This window comes from Vanacampus margaritifer, chromosome 11 (genome assembly GCF_051991255.1).
Source record: "Vanacampus margaritifer isolate UIUO_Vmar chromosome 11, RoL_Vmar_1.0, whole genome shotgun sequence".
NCBI lineage: Eukaryota > Metazoa > Chordata > Actinopteri > Syngnathiformes > Syngnathidae > Vanacampus > Vanacampus margaritifer.
Window position 1 is genome coordinate 8,050,449 of NC_135442.1, and position 17,521 is coordinate 8,067,969.

The 17,521-nt window shown below is 36.4% G+C and overlaps 1 protein-coding gene across 3 annotated transcripts in view; it reads right to left on the bottom strand.

Annotated features, from left to right (window-relative positions):
* Positions 1 to 13,726: 13,726 nt before the first annotated feature.
* Positions 13,727 to 17,521, bottom strand: part of erbb4b (erb-b2 receptor tyrosine kinase 4b) — a 210,448-nt gene continuing 206,653 nt past the window's right edge. For all 3 annotated transcript variants that reach the window (XM_077580604.1, XM_077580603.1, XM_077580606.1), the window contains 2 exons: positions 17,378 to 17,506; positions 13,727 to 15,685 (listed from right to left, as the gene is read on the bottom strand). In XM_077580604.1, coding sequence (XP_077436730.1) covers positions 14,991 to 15,685; positions 17,378 to 17,506 — 824 coding nt within the window. In that variant the 3' untranslated portion in view covers positions 13,727 to 14,990. The remainder of the gene's footprint in view (positions 15,686 to 17,377; positions 17,507 to 17,521) is intronic.

A 17,521-nucleotide genomic window follows, 5' to 3' on the forward strand; every position in this document is an offset into this window, starting at 1 on the left:
TGCATCATTTACTTCATGTTAAAGATTAGATAGCTCTTAATATGAAAAGAAAAATGCACTGAGTTGTCACCAATGCCTTACAAATGCAATTATGCCATCTAGTGGCAGAAAAATGACCTCAACACAAATCAATATCACAGTTTTTTTTTTTTTTTTTTTACAGTACAGTACATTACTCAATTACAGTACAGTACTCAATGTTATTGATTATTATCAAATTACTGTATCAATGACTAAAAGATGCAGCCATATAGATTTTATTGTAGATTTAGAACAAATATAAAATTTGTGATAAATCGTGAGTTAACTATTCAAGTCATGCAATTAATTACAATAAAAAAAAAAAAAAATCTAAATAATATGCAAAATTTTGGCGTGATGACCCAAATCATTAGTGTGAGAAACGACTTTTTTTTTTTTTTTATACCAGTAGCAATACAGGATGCTGTCGAACTTTTAAACTTTGACAGGGTTTCAATATATAATTTCAAACTACGTAGGTTTAGGGTATTGAATTAGGGTTTCAAAGTAGGGTTTCAAGCTTGGCTCAGTGTTTCAAAGTACAACAACATTTGACTGATTGAATGACAATTTCTATGTGGAATGTAAAATGTAAACAAAATCCTATTAAGTGAAAACCAACAGTTCAGGCAGCGTCTTCCACCCAGTCACAATGTTTAGATGAAAAAAGACAGGTGGGAAAATAGACTGCGCCGTTTTTCAAATGGAAGCTTTCCACAGGACCGGACCGGGAAGACGAGCCGAGACGCCACAAAATGAAAGGAAAGACACAATAAGAAATGCTAATATACACTGAAATTAATTAAAGGATGTCAAGTCTGATTTAATCTGACAGGGAGGTAATTTGTCTGTCTCTGTATGCCTGAGGATGCTGTTTGTGTGTGTGTGCATTGGATTTGTAATTGCTTTGCGCCAATGGGGCCACTTGCCTGAGTGGAATGTGACTGCAATGTGAGCATTTTTATTTTTTTTGAACGTGCTTACTTACAATTTTCAAAGACGATGCATCAGCGGAATCAGACAGGTAAAGGACATATGGTGGAGTCACAGCCCATAAAACATGAGGAGAAGCAGGTGTTCAACCTCCAAAGTCAAACGCAATCCGCTTGTTGGCATAATAATCTTTTTTCAGGCTTATGAAAACCGTAATGCACTTGAATAAACAATTTTGACGAAATAATTAAATGATCAAATTGAATCATCTCATTGCCATAAATGTGAAAATATTGAACAACACATCCAATTCCATCCTACTTTTCAGGGAAAGGACACAAATCAATTGTAAAAAGTCTGTCCTGAACAAATTTTCTTTTTTTTAATGATGCAAGAGTGAAAATTTGAGTCATAATGTTAAACTCTAAAAACAGTTGGGTCAAAAATAACCCAAATTGGGTCAAGAATAGACCGACTCAATTTTTAGAGATATTTGAGCCAAAAAGTTGGGCCAAAATAAATGAATAACTCACAATGGAATCAATTTTTTGGGTTGTTTTGTGGGTTATACATTTGAGACGCCCTTTTTTGGGTTCATTGAATAACCCAATTTAATTGGATCAATAAAGAACTGACCGACTCTGAGTTATCTAACCTAAAAAGATAAATAACTAAAAGAATACTGTATTTACTGTAACCCCAAAAGTTGGGTCAAATTAAATACATAATCCACAAAGCAACCCAATGTTGGGTGGTTGTTTTGTGGGAGTATTCATTTAATTGGACCATTTTGTTAATTGAACAACCCAATTGAACTGGGTCAAAAATGATCTGACCAAACTTTATGAGTTATTTAAGCCAAAAGGTTGTGTCAAATTAAATTAGTAACCTACAAAGCAAGCTTTTGTTGGGTTGTTTTGTGGGTTATTCATTTGACCGACCCAATTTGACCAAATTTAATTTGACCCAATGTTGGGTCAAATTAAATTAATAACCCACAAAGCAACCAACTTTTGGGTTGTTTTGTGTGTTATTCATTCGACCCAACTTTTTCGGCCAATTGAATAACCCATAAGGTTGGGTCAGTCCCTTTTCAACCCAATTTGGGTTATTTTTGACCAAACTGTTTTTGGATTGTGATGCGTATCAACGGTGTGCACTTGGTGTGACAGTGAGGTGCCCCCCCCAACCCCCCCCCCCACCCCCGCCCCCGCCCACACACACACAAAGAAACAAAACAAATAACAAAACAACAGCAAAAAAACACAAAAGCCTCTGAAGACATTGTAATGTCTTTATAAGCACTTTTCTTATTACGGCGTGTCAAACTGTCTTCTCTGAAAAGACGTACATGCTCTGGCAGGATAAAACCGGAACTTCTAGTTTATTACAAGCTGAGTCCAAATAGAACATTATGATGTGCCTTTTTTCACCATGTGAAAGGACACAATTATGCTTCTGCTGTAAACCAACAAAGAAGCGTCTTGAAGTCATTATGTTTCACATGAATAGCGCCGCGTAATTGCAATGGAGAGTTGATGTGAACAATGACGCCTCCTCACTTAAGACCGCTGCTTAATTAAAATTCAACATTGCCTACAATTGGTATCATTTATCACTCTGCCCACAGTGGTACGTTCAAGAAGAGGAAGTCAGTTCATTCCTTACCATTAACTTCATAGACACCAGGAAATTATATTTTTAAATGCTGTATCTTTGACTAATTGAAATGACAGTACTCATACAGCTCTTAATCGGAAATTATTCAATTTATGTTGTGGCCACTGAATGTGGTCTACACGTTTGGAAGCATTATATGCTTGACTGTGTGTCGCATTAATGCAAAAGAGTTCATATGTTGTGCACTTACATGATGAAAATGTTTTTGATAAACGGAGTGCTGCTCCTTTACAACAATTCAACGTTGCACTGCATAATGCACGCACGCAAATGTAAAAAATAACCCAAATTGGGTCAAAAGTGGACCCACCCAACAATTTGCTTTATTTAAACCAAAAAGTTGGGTCAAATGAATAACCCACCAAACAACCTTTTTTTTAAAAAAAATATTTTTCTTTTTATAAAAAACAACAATCTTTTTTTTTGTGTCACCCAACTTTTTGGGTTGTGCATCAGGGGAAAAAATTGGGTCAAAAATAACCCAAATTTGGTCAAAAAGAGACCTATCCAACGTTTTGTTTTATTTTTTCAAACCAAAAAGTTGGGTCAAATCAATAACCCCCAAACAAATCCATTTTTGGGGGATCGACCCAATGTTTTGGATTATTTATTTACTTTGTAAACCAAAAAGTTGGTTAAACGAGTAACTCACTGAACAACTTTTTTTTTAGGGTTACGCATGCAAACCAAAAAGTTGGGTCAAAAAAACGAAACCTCAATTAATTTTTTTTTTGGGTGTGTTACTCATTTAATCCAACTTTTTGGTTTAAATGATTAACCCAAGCATTTGGGTCGGTCCCTTTTTGACCCATTTTGGGTAATTTTTTAAACCTGGCTGATTTTAGAGTGTGTTCAATTTAGATGCCTCTCAAGTTGAACAATTCTGAATTCAGCCAAACATTGACACTGAAAAGTTTCGTTTTGCTGACCAAACACAGAAAACAGGTGAGCCGTGATTGGTCGTTACATATTATATATTATTTCCTCAGCACAAGTGATGTCATGTTCAGTCGGCAGCAAGTGGCAAAATTCGTTTTTAAAGGTATTAATTGTCCATGAAAAATAATGACGTTATCACATTAGTTATAGAAAAAATATTATCTTCTTAGTGTTGAAAATATCCCTTTAAACTTAAATCCATTGCGGATGTCATTCGCAGTGAATTGAAATTAGAGAACTGAACTGAAATTTTTTTTTATAAAAAAAATAAAAAAAATAAAAAAGAGAGCAATGATGATGGCATGCCAAATCGGTAAAATTACCGAATGAACAATACTGAGCTCTCCAGAAACAAAAATAAAAAAATAAAAAAATATTATCTTCTTAGTGTTGAAAATATCCCTTTAAACTTAAATCCATTGCGGATGTCATTTGCAGTGAATTGAAATTAGAGAACTGAACTGAATTATTTTTTTTATAAAAAAATAAAATAAATAAAAAAGAGAGCAATGATGATGACATGTCAAATCGGTAAAATTACCGAATGAACAATACTGAGCTCTCCAGAAACAAACAAAAAAATAAAAATAAATAAATAAATAAATTAGAGAACTGAATTTGAGTTGTGAATTTTAAGTGAGGATCAAATATAGTTTTGCAGAAACGGAATTCAACTTTACTATTCAGGTTCAATTTTTCAATGCGCTGATTTAAATTAAACAATATAAAAATAATTTTCTGGTGGCCCCATAAACATAAATCATGTATACTTATACTGGCCAAATTTTGCAAACGTACAGATATTGTGAATTCTGCGAGTGACTGTCAGCTCCACACAGCAGAAAGCCATGAAAAGAATCCAATATAGTGTTTCATAATAAAAAGTCTCAAAGGGGGATAGTAGCACTGCTTAGCAGGCTTTGCGCCGTCCGTTCAATCACAGGCTGCCAACATGCTGGGATTTCCATGCAGGCTGCACCCGCACTACAAACAAGCTGAGGAAAAAGTGATAAAGGCAAAAGAGCGGGAACCAGAAAAAAAACCTGTAGAGCCTTTCTTTTACACGTGTTCTACAAAATGACAAGATTCTTTTGGTATACCTCAAAATTGCTGAATAGTCTGAAACCATGTGGATTTGATACATTGTGTACTTTCTTTCTTTCTGTACTTTTTGTTGCTGTGACAACATGAAGGACACAAAATGTCCAAAAACACTTGCTATAAGAACAAGTGAGCTTGGCAGTCAACACTCCAAAGGTTTTTTGTTAAAGTTACAGAAATCCAAATATATAAAAAAAAAAATAAAAATAAATAAACTAAACATTGTAGACTCAATTTTTTTTGCTGTATTTAGTGTATTTTAGCATCCTGAAGATGATTCCAGCATTAATTTCATTGTGCTCATTTTGAAGATTTTGACAAATTCACCCAAAGTGTACAATCAGGCTGAAAACGCATTTAAAGCAATAAAAAGTTCATTTTGGCTCTCACACCTAAACTAAACGTTGTAGACTCAAAATTTTTGGTGTATTTAGTGTATTTTAGCATCCTGAAGATGATTCCAGCATTAATTTCATTGTGCTCCTGCTCATTTTGAAGATTTTGACAAATTCACCTGAAGTGTACAATCAGGCTGAAAACGCATTTAAAGCAATAAAAAGTTCATTTTGGCACTCACACCTAAACTAAACGTTGTAGACTCAAAATTTTTGGTGTATTTAGTGTATTTTAGCATCCTGAAGATGATTCCAGCATTAATTTCATTGTGCTAATGCTCATTTTGAAGATTTTGACAAATTCACCTGAAGTGTACAATCAGGCTGAAAACGCATTTAAAGCAATAAAAAGTTCATTTTGGCTCTCACACCTAAACTAAACGTTGTAGACTCAAAATTTTTGGTGTATTTAGTGTATTTTGGCATCCTGAAGATGATTCCAGCATTAATTTCATTGTGCTAATGCTCATTTTGATGATTTTGACAAATTCACCTGAAGTGTACAATCAGGCTGAAAATGCATTTAAAGCAATAAAAAGTTCATTTTGGCTCTCACACCTAAACTAAACGTTGTTGACTCAATTTTTTTGCTGTATTTAGTGTATTTTAGCATCCTGAAGATGATTCCAGCATTAATTTCATTGTGCTCCTGCTCATTTTGAAGATTTTGACAAATTCACCTGAAGTGTACAATCAGGCTGAAAACGCATTTAAAGCAATAAAAAGTTCATTTTGGCTCTCACACCTAAACTAAACGTTCTAGACTCAAAAATTTTGGTGTATTTAGTGTATTTTAGCATCCTGACGATGATTCCAGCATTAATTTCATTGTGCTCCTGCTCATTTTGAAGATTTTGACAAATTCACCTGAAGTGTACAATCAGGCTGAAAACGCATTTAAAGCAATAAAAAGTTCATTTTGGCTCTCACACCTAAACTAAACGTCGACACAAAATTTTTGAAAAAAATAAAATAAAAATCCAAATATGACCGTTATTTAATTTAATGCTTAGTTTATATGTCTATCACTTCCTATTTATAGTTTAAAGTTTGACCATAAAAGTTCCATTCATACTTTAAGTATCAATCTTAATCAGTCCCTATCGGAACGCTTGCCTAAGAAATGTGTTGAAATGAAAATGAGTTTGCCGCACTGTAGAGTTGTTTGCGGCAAAGATTGATGCCCTGTCAAAGTGAGCCCGGCTTTTGCCGTAGACGCGTCAGTCAATCGATTCGCCCCAAAGACACTTGAGATCATTTGCATTCAACAATGCCGATCATTCTTCACATCCGATAAAAATCTAGCCGCCGTGTCAAGAGGGGTTGATGTGTAAAAGTTGGAGAAATGGCAGGAAGGGCTTGTTTTTGATCACACTCTATTACCTTCTTTACGGGAGCCGTTTGACGGGGGCAAAAAGCTCCTGTTATTGGATTTGCTGTGATAATTCCGTTACGACCTGTCATGCGGCTGATAATGTCATCGCGCTTGAGCGGGGATAAGACCGTAAAAACAATATATTGCTCTAATGCCGTTCAGTTTAACAAAAAAAAAAAAAAAAAATATATATATATATATATATATTGTGAGCTGTTAACCACAGTTAAATTATATATATTTCCCCCCCCCCAAAAAAAAATAAAAATAAATAAATATATATATATATAAATAAATAATAATGATTATTAAATATTATAAATTGGCATACTAGACCACTGTAAGCTACAAACGCTACAACGATGTGTGTTTTGAATTTGAAGTGTGATAAAATGGGCATTTGTTTGTGAATACAGATGTCATATTTCCACGCCGGGTATAAGCAAAAGGCAGACTCTGCCCAGCAGTAGACGAGCGAATGAATGAGCATGTCAGTATCCAGGTTTTCATCTGGACAGGATGAATATATGTCATCCTGTGACTGCAGGCTACACCAACCATGCGGCTAGTTGAAGTGCACAAAAATGAACTGACATTTGAGTTATGGTGGTGGAACTCAAAACAGCAAGCTGAACTCCACCCCCGAGAAAGGACAGAGACAGAATGAGCTATTGTGGTCTGCTTGAAAGAAACTTTTAATATAAAGTTGGTAATATCTTGGATTTCTGAGTTTCGCTCTTCCATTATGAAAGTTCTGTACCTTATTATTCAAACTAGGGCAGGGCGATATGGCCCCAAAAAATAAAATCTCGATTTTTGCAGTCATTCAAGGACAATTTCAATCTAATAAACCCAACAAACATTTTTTTAAAATTTTCATTTAGTCAAAAATAATTCCAGTGCAAAATGTTCAGACAACAACAATTATGTATACTGATTCTAAATTAGTTAATAAATTGAACATTCATAGTTTGTTCTTAAATGCCACATTTAATAATATTAAGTAGTTGGTAGCTATTTTAAACATGTCTTGTAAAGCACCCATCCAGCATTCTCACACTTGTGCAAAATTACAACTCACAAAAACATTTGAATGTAACAGAACATAAGATCAACAGCTCTTAACTCATTCACTGCCATTGACGGCTATAGACGTCAAAAATTCATTTGAACTATTTCTATTAGTTTAGAGTATGAAGACCTATATTTTTTATTGTACATTTAGAACAGATACAATATTTGTGATTAATTGTGAGTTAACTAGTGAAGTAATGCGATTAATTACGCTAAAAAAAATTGTATTGCCTGACGCCCCGAATTTTTGATCATCTTTAAATTTTTAATTGTAATTAATCGCATGACTTCTATAGTTAACTCACGATTAATCACACATTTTGTTAACAAAAGTAAAAAAAAAAAGTTTAACTAATAAAAATAGTTCAAATGAATTTTTGACGTCTATAGCCGTCAATGGCAGTGAATGAGTTAATAATCCAGAAGACAAAATTCAATGTCACGATTTAGCAAATTTTTAACGATTAGATTTTTAAAATGACGATGTATCGAATTCATTCGATTTATTGCCCAGCCCTAGAAGAAACTATAGATTCTATTTTTGTAGATGGCGCATGCGGAAATGATGGCCTGCGCTGATTTTCATGCAGATGCCAATTTTTCCGATCACGTATGGATCGCTGTGTCCTTTCCCTCGATCATAGTGACGTCCATGCGAGATGTGTCAAAGGAATTGTTAAAATTAATTCTAATACGAAACTAATAAGGACGTGCTGATTGTAACGGTAACTAATTGACATGTCTGTTGGGGGACGCTAGCTTGTCAATGTTAGCTTGAGCAGTTTTAAAACTTTATTTGACTAGTGTTCGGAACGAAGACGTGAAGGCTATTTGCAAACAAATTCACCATTTTCATCCGTGTATTTTTGTTGTTTTGTTTTTTTCCCCCTCTCGGCTTCTACGAAAATTCAATATCCATTAGCTTGCTTGCTAAAGAAGCCAAAAACACGAATTAGAGGGTGGTAGCCAACCAGTAAACGGAAAGCTATACAAATGTCGATAACACAGTCTCTCTCTATGTATATTATTTGTAATTTAAACCATGAATGGAGCATAGACAAGATAAACATTTAAACTACTGTCTGTGATTTTCCTCTCTTTTATATAAGCACAGTACCTACCAACATGTTCAAACATAAGTAATAAGACATTTCAAGAGAATTCGAGGAGTCACTTTGATTGTTCACAAAATGACTCAAATTGCCCTTTTTGAAGCTCCGGCTTGCGCACATCTGCCAAATTACCAACGCACGGTCTAACATGCCTCGGCACAGATTTACGCCGCAAAGGATTTGTGCTGGTCATAAAAAAATCAAGTGCTGTATTTCTCACAGCTTGGACTTGAGAACCCTGAACACACTCGTGGTGGATCAGAAAGACATGCAGTCTGGGTTTTACAGGAGCCAAAACTTGATGGATGTTTGTATGAATATTTCAAGGCAATAATACTTGATTCATTATAGGAATGCCTGTTTTTGTACTCGGACCACCAGAACAGTCATATATACGTGCAGTTTACAATGAGGTCAGGCAGTTTTAAGATTTTCTTGGTGACCAATTAGGTAGTGATGGGAAAATGAAGCTTCATGAAGCACTTGCGATATTTTTTACTCCTCTAGATGGTGCTCTTGGTTTAGAGATGAAGGCTAGCGCAATGATAATTGATTACATTTGCACTGCATCTTGGATCCAAGAGTGCCATCTAGAGGAGTCAAAAAAATATCACAAGTGCTTCATGAAGCTTCATTTGTCCATCACTACAATTAGGCAATCCAAGTCCAATTTTACAGCAAATTCTTGTGGCCTCGTTATACAACCCTGAGGGTCAGTCAGTTTTCTTCCCAATAAATGATATAAGCACAGTCCATCTTTAAATATTGACAGATCTTTATTTATATTGAATTAAAAATATAGTTTTGACAGATTCATGTAACAAAACAGAGGGATACATCTTTAAAATGTCATTTTTACAGAAATGTACCAATGAAGCAGTGGAAAGAAACTGTTTCTGCCCTATAAAGTAGTTCCCAGTCTTTTGTTTGTTTGTTTGTTTGTTTTTACATGAAAAAAAGTTCTCATGATAGCGTTGTTTGCAAGTGAAATTTGGAAATGAAGAATTTCATGAGCAGTAAATGGAGATGTTATATATCTTACATCAGGCTGGGGTTTGCTGACAAAATAACCTGTGCAAATATTCATACATTTACAAATACAGTAAAAGTAGCATCAACAGTAGTAAAGCCTGCCATAACAGGCAGATACATTTAATTGAACTAAAGTGGATATCACTCCCACCCTATATAACATTTCAACATAATCTCAGTAGTCATTAGTTTACAGTGTATTGTTTCTTCACACACAGCCTCTATTTACAACACAAGTTGTGCTTCAGTCTGATTGGAAAATTGTGCATCCATGAAATGGTCTTGAAATGATAAGCCTCCTGATAGCCGGGCCTGTAAATTTATAACTAATTATGCGACTCTCAAACCAATGATAAGCTCAGTAAACCTCGGTGCCCCAATTTGTAGCGCACCATTCATTCAGCTTCTTCTCACTTGTGACTAATGCACAAAATGCCAAGCAAGGTCAGATGAAGATGTTAGTAAAAATCCTGAAGTTATTTTTGAATACAAAACATTACTGCAATATTGGTAAAGCCCAAACATGAGTTTTTGAAAGAGTATTTAAAAGACCAAATTCCATCAATATGATGTGTCTCTTTTTTTTTATTTTAGGAGGCTTATTTACAGAAATCCGCAACCCCTGAAAATAAACAACTTAAGATCAAATTAAACTACCCAATGAAATCAAACCTCAAATACCAGAGCATTAAGTCTAACCGTTGATAAACGTGATACTGTATATTGAATATCTTTTAGTATTGCAAGGGCATCTTAAAACAGTACAAAACATCAGAGATGAATATTATTGAGTGAGCTATGGGGGATATGTGAGTATACCACACGCACACAATAATAATAATAATAATAATAATACTAATATAAAAACTGCAACAAAGTGAGCGAGAGCGAAGGTCACAGTTCGCCAAGTTGTGCTGAAAGTACAATCCCACAATCACAGGGGGATGATGGGCCAACAACAGATCCTGCAAGCATTTTTAAAAAAATTGTCAAATTACGCGTACGTAATATATATATATATATATATACTGTATATGTATACTGTATAGCTATTTACAGAAAAGAGGCCCTGCAAAAAAATAGTCACGCAACAATGCAAAAAGAGAAATCTAGAAAATCTTCAGCTTGAAAAAAAAACCATCGTTGCCATATTTAGAGCTGCCACCTACGAAAATACTACTAATGTATTTTTAATTCAACAATACGTGATGATCGACACATGATCGAAATGTGTGATGAGGTTATAACAAAAATATTGATGACTTTTACAATACAGGTAATTACATTGTAAAACTGTGCTTGGTCAAACGTCCCCTTTTGCGACAGCATTGTATTAATGCACACTTTAGAAATCATGTGTGACAGGCACACACGCTTTGGATACAATATATTACACGCACACACACACACACACGCACACACACACAGTGTTGTAGAAAAAAACGTCAGTGGTTCTTTTGAAGTCTACTTGGTGCACTGCCAGCAACTCTTCGTAGCTGAGTGATTTCGTGCGACCTTCTCACAGAAGCATGTGCATTTCCAGTTCTTTCCATTTAGACCATTTCCAAGTCTTTTGTGTAGGAACAAAAAAGACAGACTGTCCTTGTGATATGAAAAATCAAAGCGTAGAAATAAAAATTAGACAGGATTAAAAACCATCTCAAGTCGTCACTCGCAGGCTAGGTGAGTTAGAATCGGAGATAATTTGTTCCATTTCAAGGGTTAGTGGTGAATTGTACTTTTCTTGAAGATAACACATACAGATGATTAACATATAATCAATTCGACATCTAATCAGTTTTTAACCCTGGAGAACCCAAGAACCCTTTTCTTCTTTGGAAAATTATGAATTATACATTAAATAATTGCTATAAATTCACTGAACACCAAAAAATATGTTTTTTCAATTTTAACCCTTTATTCCCTAATTTAGGATTACGGCAAAATTTGACCCTTTTGGGATTTAGGGGTATCATTTCGAAAAATTCTGAATAACAAAAACTGTCAGTAAACTATTTAGAATTTAAGAAAATAATCAATAAAATACACAGCTACATTGAACAATATAATTTTTTTGTTTTATTTGTTGCATTTTAGAACTGGATTTTGAATGTACAAACACACTTTGGCCAATGGAAACAAGAACACAGGGACAAAATCACTGCAAAAAAAAAAGTAGCAGAATTTATAGGGACCAAATTTGACCCGTGGGTTTTCCAGGGTTAAATAAGAACATAAAAAAAATAATCCATCATGTCATGTGAGACATACGGAAAAATAACCAAGATGCTGAATTGGGACCCAGAAGAGGTAAGTAAATAAACTGTAAACGATAAGAACAATAAAAACTTTGTTTGCACAATTCCTGAAGTCATCCACTATATATTTTTTTAACGGGAATAGAGGCTTCAAGCCTCGAGACTTCTGAAAGCTAGTTAAATATGAATGATGAAAAAAAAAAACGGTTTCTTCTACAGTTTACTAGTTTAATACAAAATATAAAACGGAACCATTTATGATGATCATTTTTTATTGCCTGCGATATGCTATGAACTGGAAACAAAAACATTCCACTCCCCTCTTCTGGACATATTCTCCTTCCTTACAATGAAAGTACATTGTTGGTGCATATCATAAAAATAAGCATAAATCTGAATTAGTGGATGAGCACATCTGAAAGGGGGTTGAACTGTAAAACTGATATGACTAAACACATTAAACAACGGTCTTCATCATAAAACTGACTGTGCCCTCAAAACCGCCCAAACCTTTCTGGCCTATAGTGGACCATAGTGAAAATTGTTGCTAACTTTATTATTTGATATCCCCCCCAAAAAATTGGATCGGCTTCCAAATTGTCCAGAGTGTGTCTGCTTTTACTATTTGCTTCACATAGTGTTGAAAAGTAAAAGGGCGAAGAATGACACTTGTGGTCAACAATCGGAGTTGTTGCACCATCTTACTGCTGAGATTTCGCAACATTGATGCATTGGTGAGGTAACGTTTGTAGAATGCTAATACGTTAAGAGTTTGAGATTACAAGCCATTGCCTGTCGTGGAAGTTTTCTGAGTGGGTGAGATGTTGGGGAACACAATCCCCCCCCCCCCCCCCCCCCTCGGAACAACAAGGATGAAGTAGCATTCAAAAAAGCTAAAAGCCACTCTGGCTGCACGAGAGCCCCCCCACTGGTTTTCTCTTCCATAAGATAGGCTTTTCTTTCCATTCAGATCCATTATGGAGCCTTATGCTGACTCTCAACTACGGTCACTTATATACTTATGCACACACACGAGTGCCAATAACACCGTATAGCAAAAATGGACTTGTATAACTCACAATGTCACAAATTTACATGAAAACTTCAGAACACTATATGGACATAATGATTGGGGCACCTTACAAAATATGGACTTGGCCTTTCTTTGGAAGTGCAAAATAAAGGGACTAGGGCTAAAAAAAACGATCGATTAATTAGAGATTTCTGGTAATCCTATATTTTGTCATTTAATTCACTATAGAAGTTATTTTCTTTTCTATCAGTCTTTTCATGGCTGAATGGCAAAATAAGCTCGTCGATAAGGTTATTTTCTAAGAATTTAGAAATCCCTTGGGACTCAGGACACAATGCTCATCGGGACTGTCCCGTTTTTTGGTCATCCTATATTTTATCATTTAATTCATTGTAAAAATTCTTTTTTTTTTTGTATCATCAGTCTTTTCATGGCTGAATGGCAAGAAGCAAAACAAGCCCGTAGATTAGGTTACCTTCTAAGAATTTAGAAATCCTTCATGATTTAGGCTCAAACGGGACTGTCTCGTTTAAATCCCAAATTCTTGTCATCCTCTATTTTGTCATTTAATTCACTATAGAACTTATTTTCTTTTCGATCAACAGTCTTTTCATGGCTGAATGGCAAGATGGAAAACAAGACTGTAGATAAGGTTACCTTCTAAGAATTTAGAAATCCCTCATGACTTAGGCTCAAACGGGACTGTCCCGAATAAATCCCAAATTCTGGTCATCGTTTTGTCATTTAATTCACTATAGAATTTCTTTTCTATCATCAGTCTTTTCATGGCTGAATGGCAAGAAGCAAAACAAGCCCGTAGATAAGGTTACCTTCTAAGAATTTAGAAATCCCTCATGACTTAGGCTCAATCGGGACTGTCCCATAAATCCCAAATTCTGGTCACCGTTTTGTCATTTAATCCACTATAGAACTTATTTTCTTTTCTATCATCAGTCTTTTCATGGCTGAATGGCAGAAAAGGAAAACAAGCCTGTAGATAAGGTTACCTTCTAAGAATTTAGAAATCCCTCATGATTTAGGCTCAAACGGGACTGTCCCGGTAAAATCCCTAATTCTGGTCATCGTTTTGTCATTTAATTCACTATAGAATTTCTTTTCTTTTCTATCATCAGTCTTTTCATGGCTGAATGGCAAGAAGCAAAACAAGCCAGTAGATAAGGTTACCTTCTAAGCATTTACATTTGAGTCATGCCAGTAATCCGTTAAACTAACTTTCCATAAAATTGCACTGACATTTATTTAGCGTTGATCCTTTCTGCGCACAGTCATCGCATACGAACACTGTGTATTCCATCTGAAGGTTAATGGCGCTTCTCTGGGAGAATCCATTTTAGGTGGCAACGGGTTTATCTTGAAACGCTAATGCATTTAGTTATGAATTCAAATTTGGAGATTATATTGGCGTGTCAAGGCTGGCGGCGCGTGTAAAGAACAATACTGCACTTGATAAATAATTGAATTCCATTACTGGCGCAAGAACATGTAAAAGAAGTGTGTGGGTTTGCAACATCTGGGCTTTAGCATGACTGGCTTTTTTGCTGGCAAGTCACAACAACTCTGCGGGCTTGCATCATTTTCACAGGATAAACACAAGCAATGCCAATGTGCACTTGCTGCCACAAGTTCAACTCCGTAGGAAGTATTGAAAATAGGCGACGGGGATTATTATTTTATGATTATGAAAGTAAAAGTATAATGAATCAGTCATGGCAATAATCCTCTCTTTGGGCTCTCCATTATTTTTGGATCATTTCCCCATTCGTAATGAATCTATAACTCTTAATTACTGGTTACTTTTGTGTCTCTGGACCTACAAGGGCTGGCTTTTGAAAAAAAAACAGAACATAGGAATTGTATGAAATTTTTTGTGATACTGCTAATGTAGCACTGTCAGTACATGCTGAGTCTTTGAGCCAGGATGAAATCACAAAGGCTTTCACACCGGGTTGAAAACTTTGAAATTGTTTGTAAAGTGAGGGTAGCTCAAGGCTCATTTCCCGTGCTACAGATGGGCGACTATACCACAGTGTTCCTCTGTCTGTAGGGAGGAGGCGGTAACACATTGCCGGCTTTCATGGCCGCCTCCGACAAGTATTCCTGGTTTTCGGCGACAGCGGGGCGGATGCGTCCATTCTGCCTGTAGAAGAAGCGCGTGCTGCAGTCCTGCAGGTACTCCGGGTTGTGCAAGGAGCTTTTGGGAGGGAGGCTGTGCTGCCAGTATTCAGGATTGTCAAAAGCAGCCTTCTTGCCTTTCTTATCGACCATGATGGTGCCACCGGTAATGCCTGAGTGCAGCGCGTGTCCCGAATGCCCGGGATGCAGGGTGTGTGACGGATACGCCGCGTGCGGGTGGGGGAGGTGACCTGGGGCCAGCACGTATCCAGAGGATGGGACTGAGTGGCTTGATGTTGATTTGTTGACTGTCTGCGAGACTGTTTGGGCAGCAGAGGTCCCCGGGACGGAGAAGGAGACGGCGGAAGCTAATCCGTTCTTGTCCCCGGTGTTAAGGAAGGTATTCAGGTAAAGTGGCTCGTTGACATACTCGTCGCTCCTGTGGCTGCTGAAGGTGGCGGCGGCGGCGGCGGCGGTGGCAGCGGAAGCGGCTCCGGCCATGTGCAGTGTGTGGCAGGCTCCTCCATCGACCACTGCATGGGCTTCTCCGTTTCTGCGACGTGTAATGAAAGGGTTCTCCTCAACGGGGTTGGTGTATTCTGGACAGAGGAAGAGAATTTACATTTGAGAACATTTATTGTGCAGACCTCAAAAGTCAAAATCAAAACTCAGGAATCGTGTAAAAAACAAGCATAATATTGCTGATATAGATGTTTTATGCTACTTCTATATTAGTATATTTTAATCTTATAGCTAAACATAGCCTTGGCATAATGTTTAGTGTCATTTTCAGTTCCGGTTCTGTTTAACGAGTATATTTTCTGTAGACGCTTATCAATTTGTCTGATATCTTGTAGCTCAGTTAGATGTTCTCCGCTTTAACATGGTTTCAGCCAGACATTTGTGAAAAGCGAAGTCAATCATCCTAAGCACTTCATTTAGATGTTAAACATGCTAGCTGTGTCTGTCTTAGGTTAGCTTAGCAATTAGCATGGCATCGACATCATTCCTCAACATCTCTTTGTGAGAACAATACTTGTAAATTGTGGAGCTTATTCACCGCCATGGAGGGAATTATTACTGACTCAAGGAGAAACGTGTTTCGCCACACTAGTAGCCAATGAAGCAGCACCGAGCTTTCCTCGACCGCCTATGCCTCGGTAGCAAAGCTATTTGGACAGCTTCCGTGATCCTGAAAAAAACATCAAAATCTGTTTTTCTCAGTTTTGCTATTCAGTGTGTTTAACGAAGTGCAAAATATAAATTTTGGGCAATTCAACTAAATATTTTCAGTTTTGCTGTCATGAAAGCTGTCTGTCCCACTTTTTACCACAAAGAAATAAGAGTTTACAGAACTATTTGTACCATGTACAACTTAAAGATGTAAGTAAAAACAACTCAGCAAATAGTTTTGGAGCAAACTTCATGCTTGCTTTGCTGTGGTAGCTAACATTGTTGCCATAAATGTCAATAAGTTATATTTTAAAGTTGTTCCAACTTAAATGACAAGTTGTTGACAAGTACAAGTTGCTGTTTTTCTCTCTCTACAGCTTACCCTCCAGATAAGCAAAATTAGCTGTAGTAAGACTGTAGTAAGAAGAGCTGATTATACAGTCGGACTTATCTACAGCTATGTAGAAAACTAGACATAACTCTGTTGTGTTCTTTTTTCTTCTTCTCCAAAGATCGTTAACTATTCCATGTTAGTGTTTTATTTAAAACATATACATTTATTTACTATTTTCTAAGAAAACATGGATCCCATAGTTAAAAAAAAACTTGACGCGATATAGAAAACTGAGATGTGTTTTGGACTCTGCAACCCAGAAATATTTAAAAACAGCTGTCAGACCTTACGCAACAAAAGTTATGTTCCCCACTGTAATCGGTTCCTAGTGACATTTTGTTCTTATTGTGTAGTTACTTACAGTAATCAAAACAACAACCCTTTCAATATCACACACTGCAGTTGTAGTTCACATTTGAGTAAGTAGATGACATGAGACTGTAAAAAAGCAGAGGTCTGTAATAAAAGTAACATTACATAAATTATCTAGTAGTTCTCTGCTGTCCAGACTGTTTTCACTCTCCCTCGAGGAAAAAATGTAGATGAAGTGTGCCGAGCTGTCGAAAAATTTAAATTGTTTCCCGTTTTAGTTTTTAAATGTGTTTTTTCCCCCCCACCCCTTAACCTGCCGTCCTCTGGCACCGGAGTAATAAAGTTTCTGATGATTCTACACTCAATTTATTCAGTTCCACTTAGTATGTTTACTTATTACTGTCAAAGTAACCTGAACTCTTCTTCTCTCTCATGGTAGTCGTGTAAGGATCCTGTTCTTTCTCCCCCTTGGCTGCTCGTTCTGCAAGGAGACTAGTTGGGTCTGCACTGTAACGCTGTCCACTGCAATCCTCCCGCCCACCTATTGGGGGAGGGG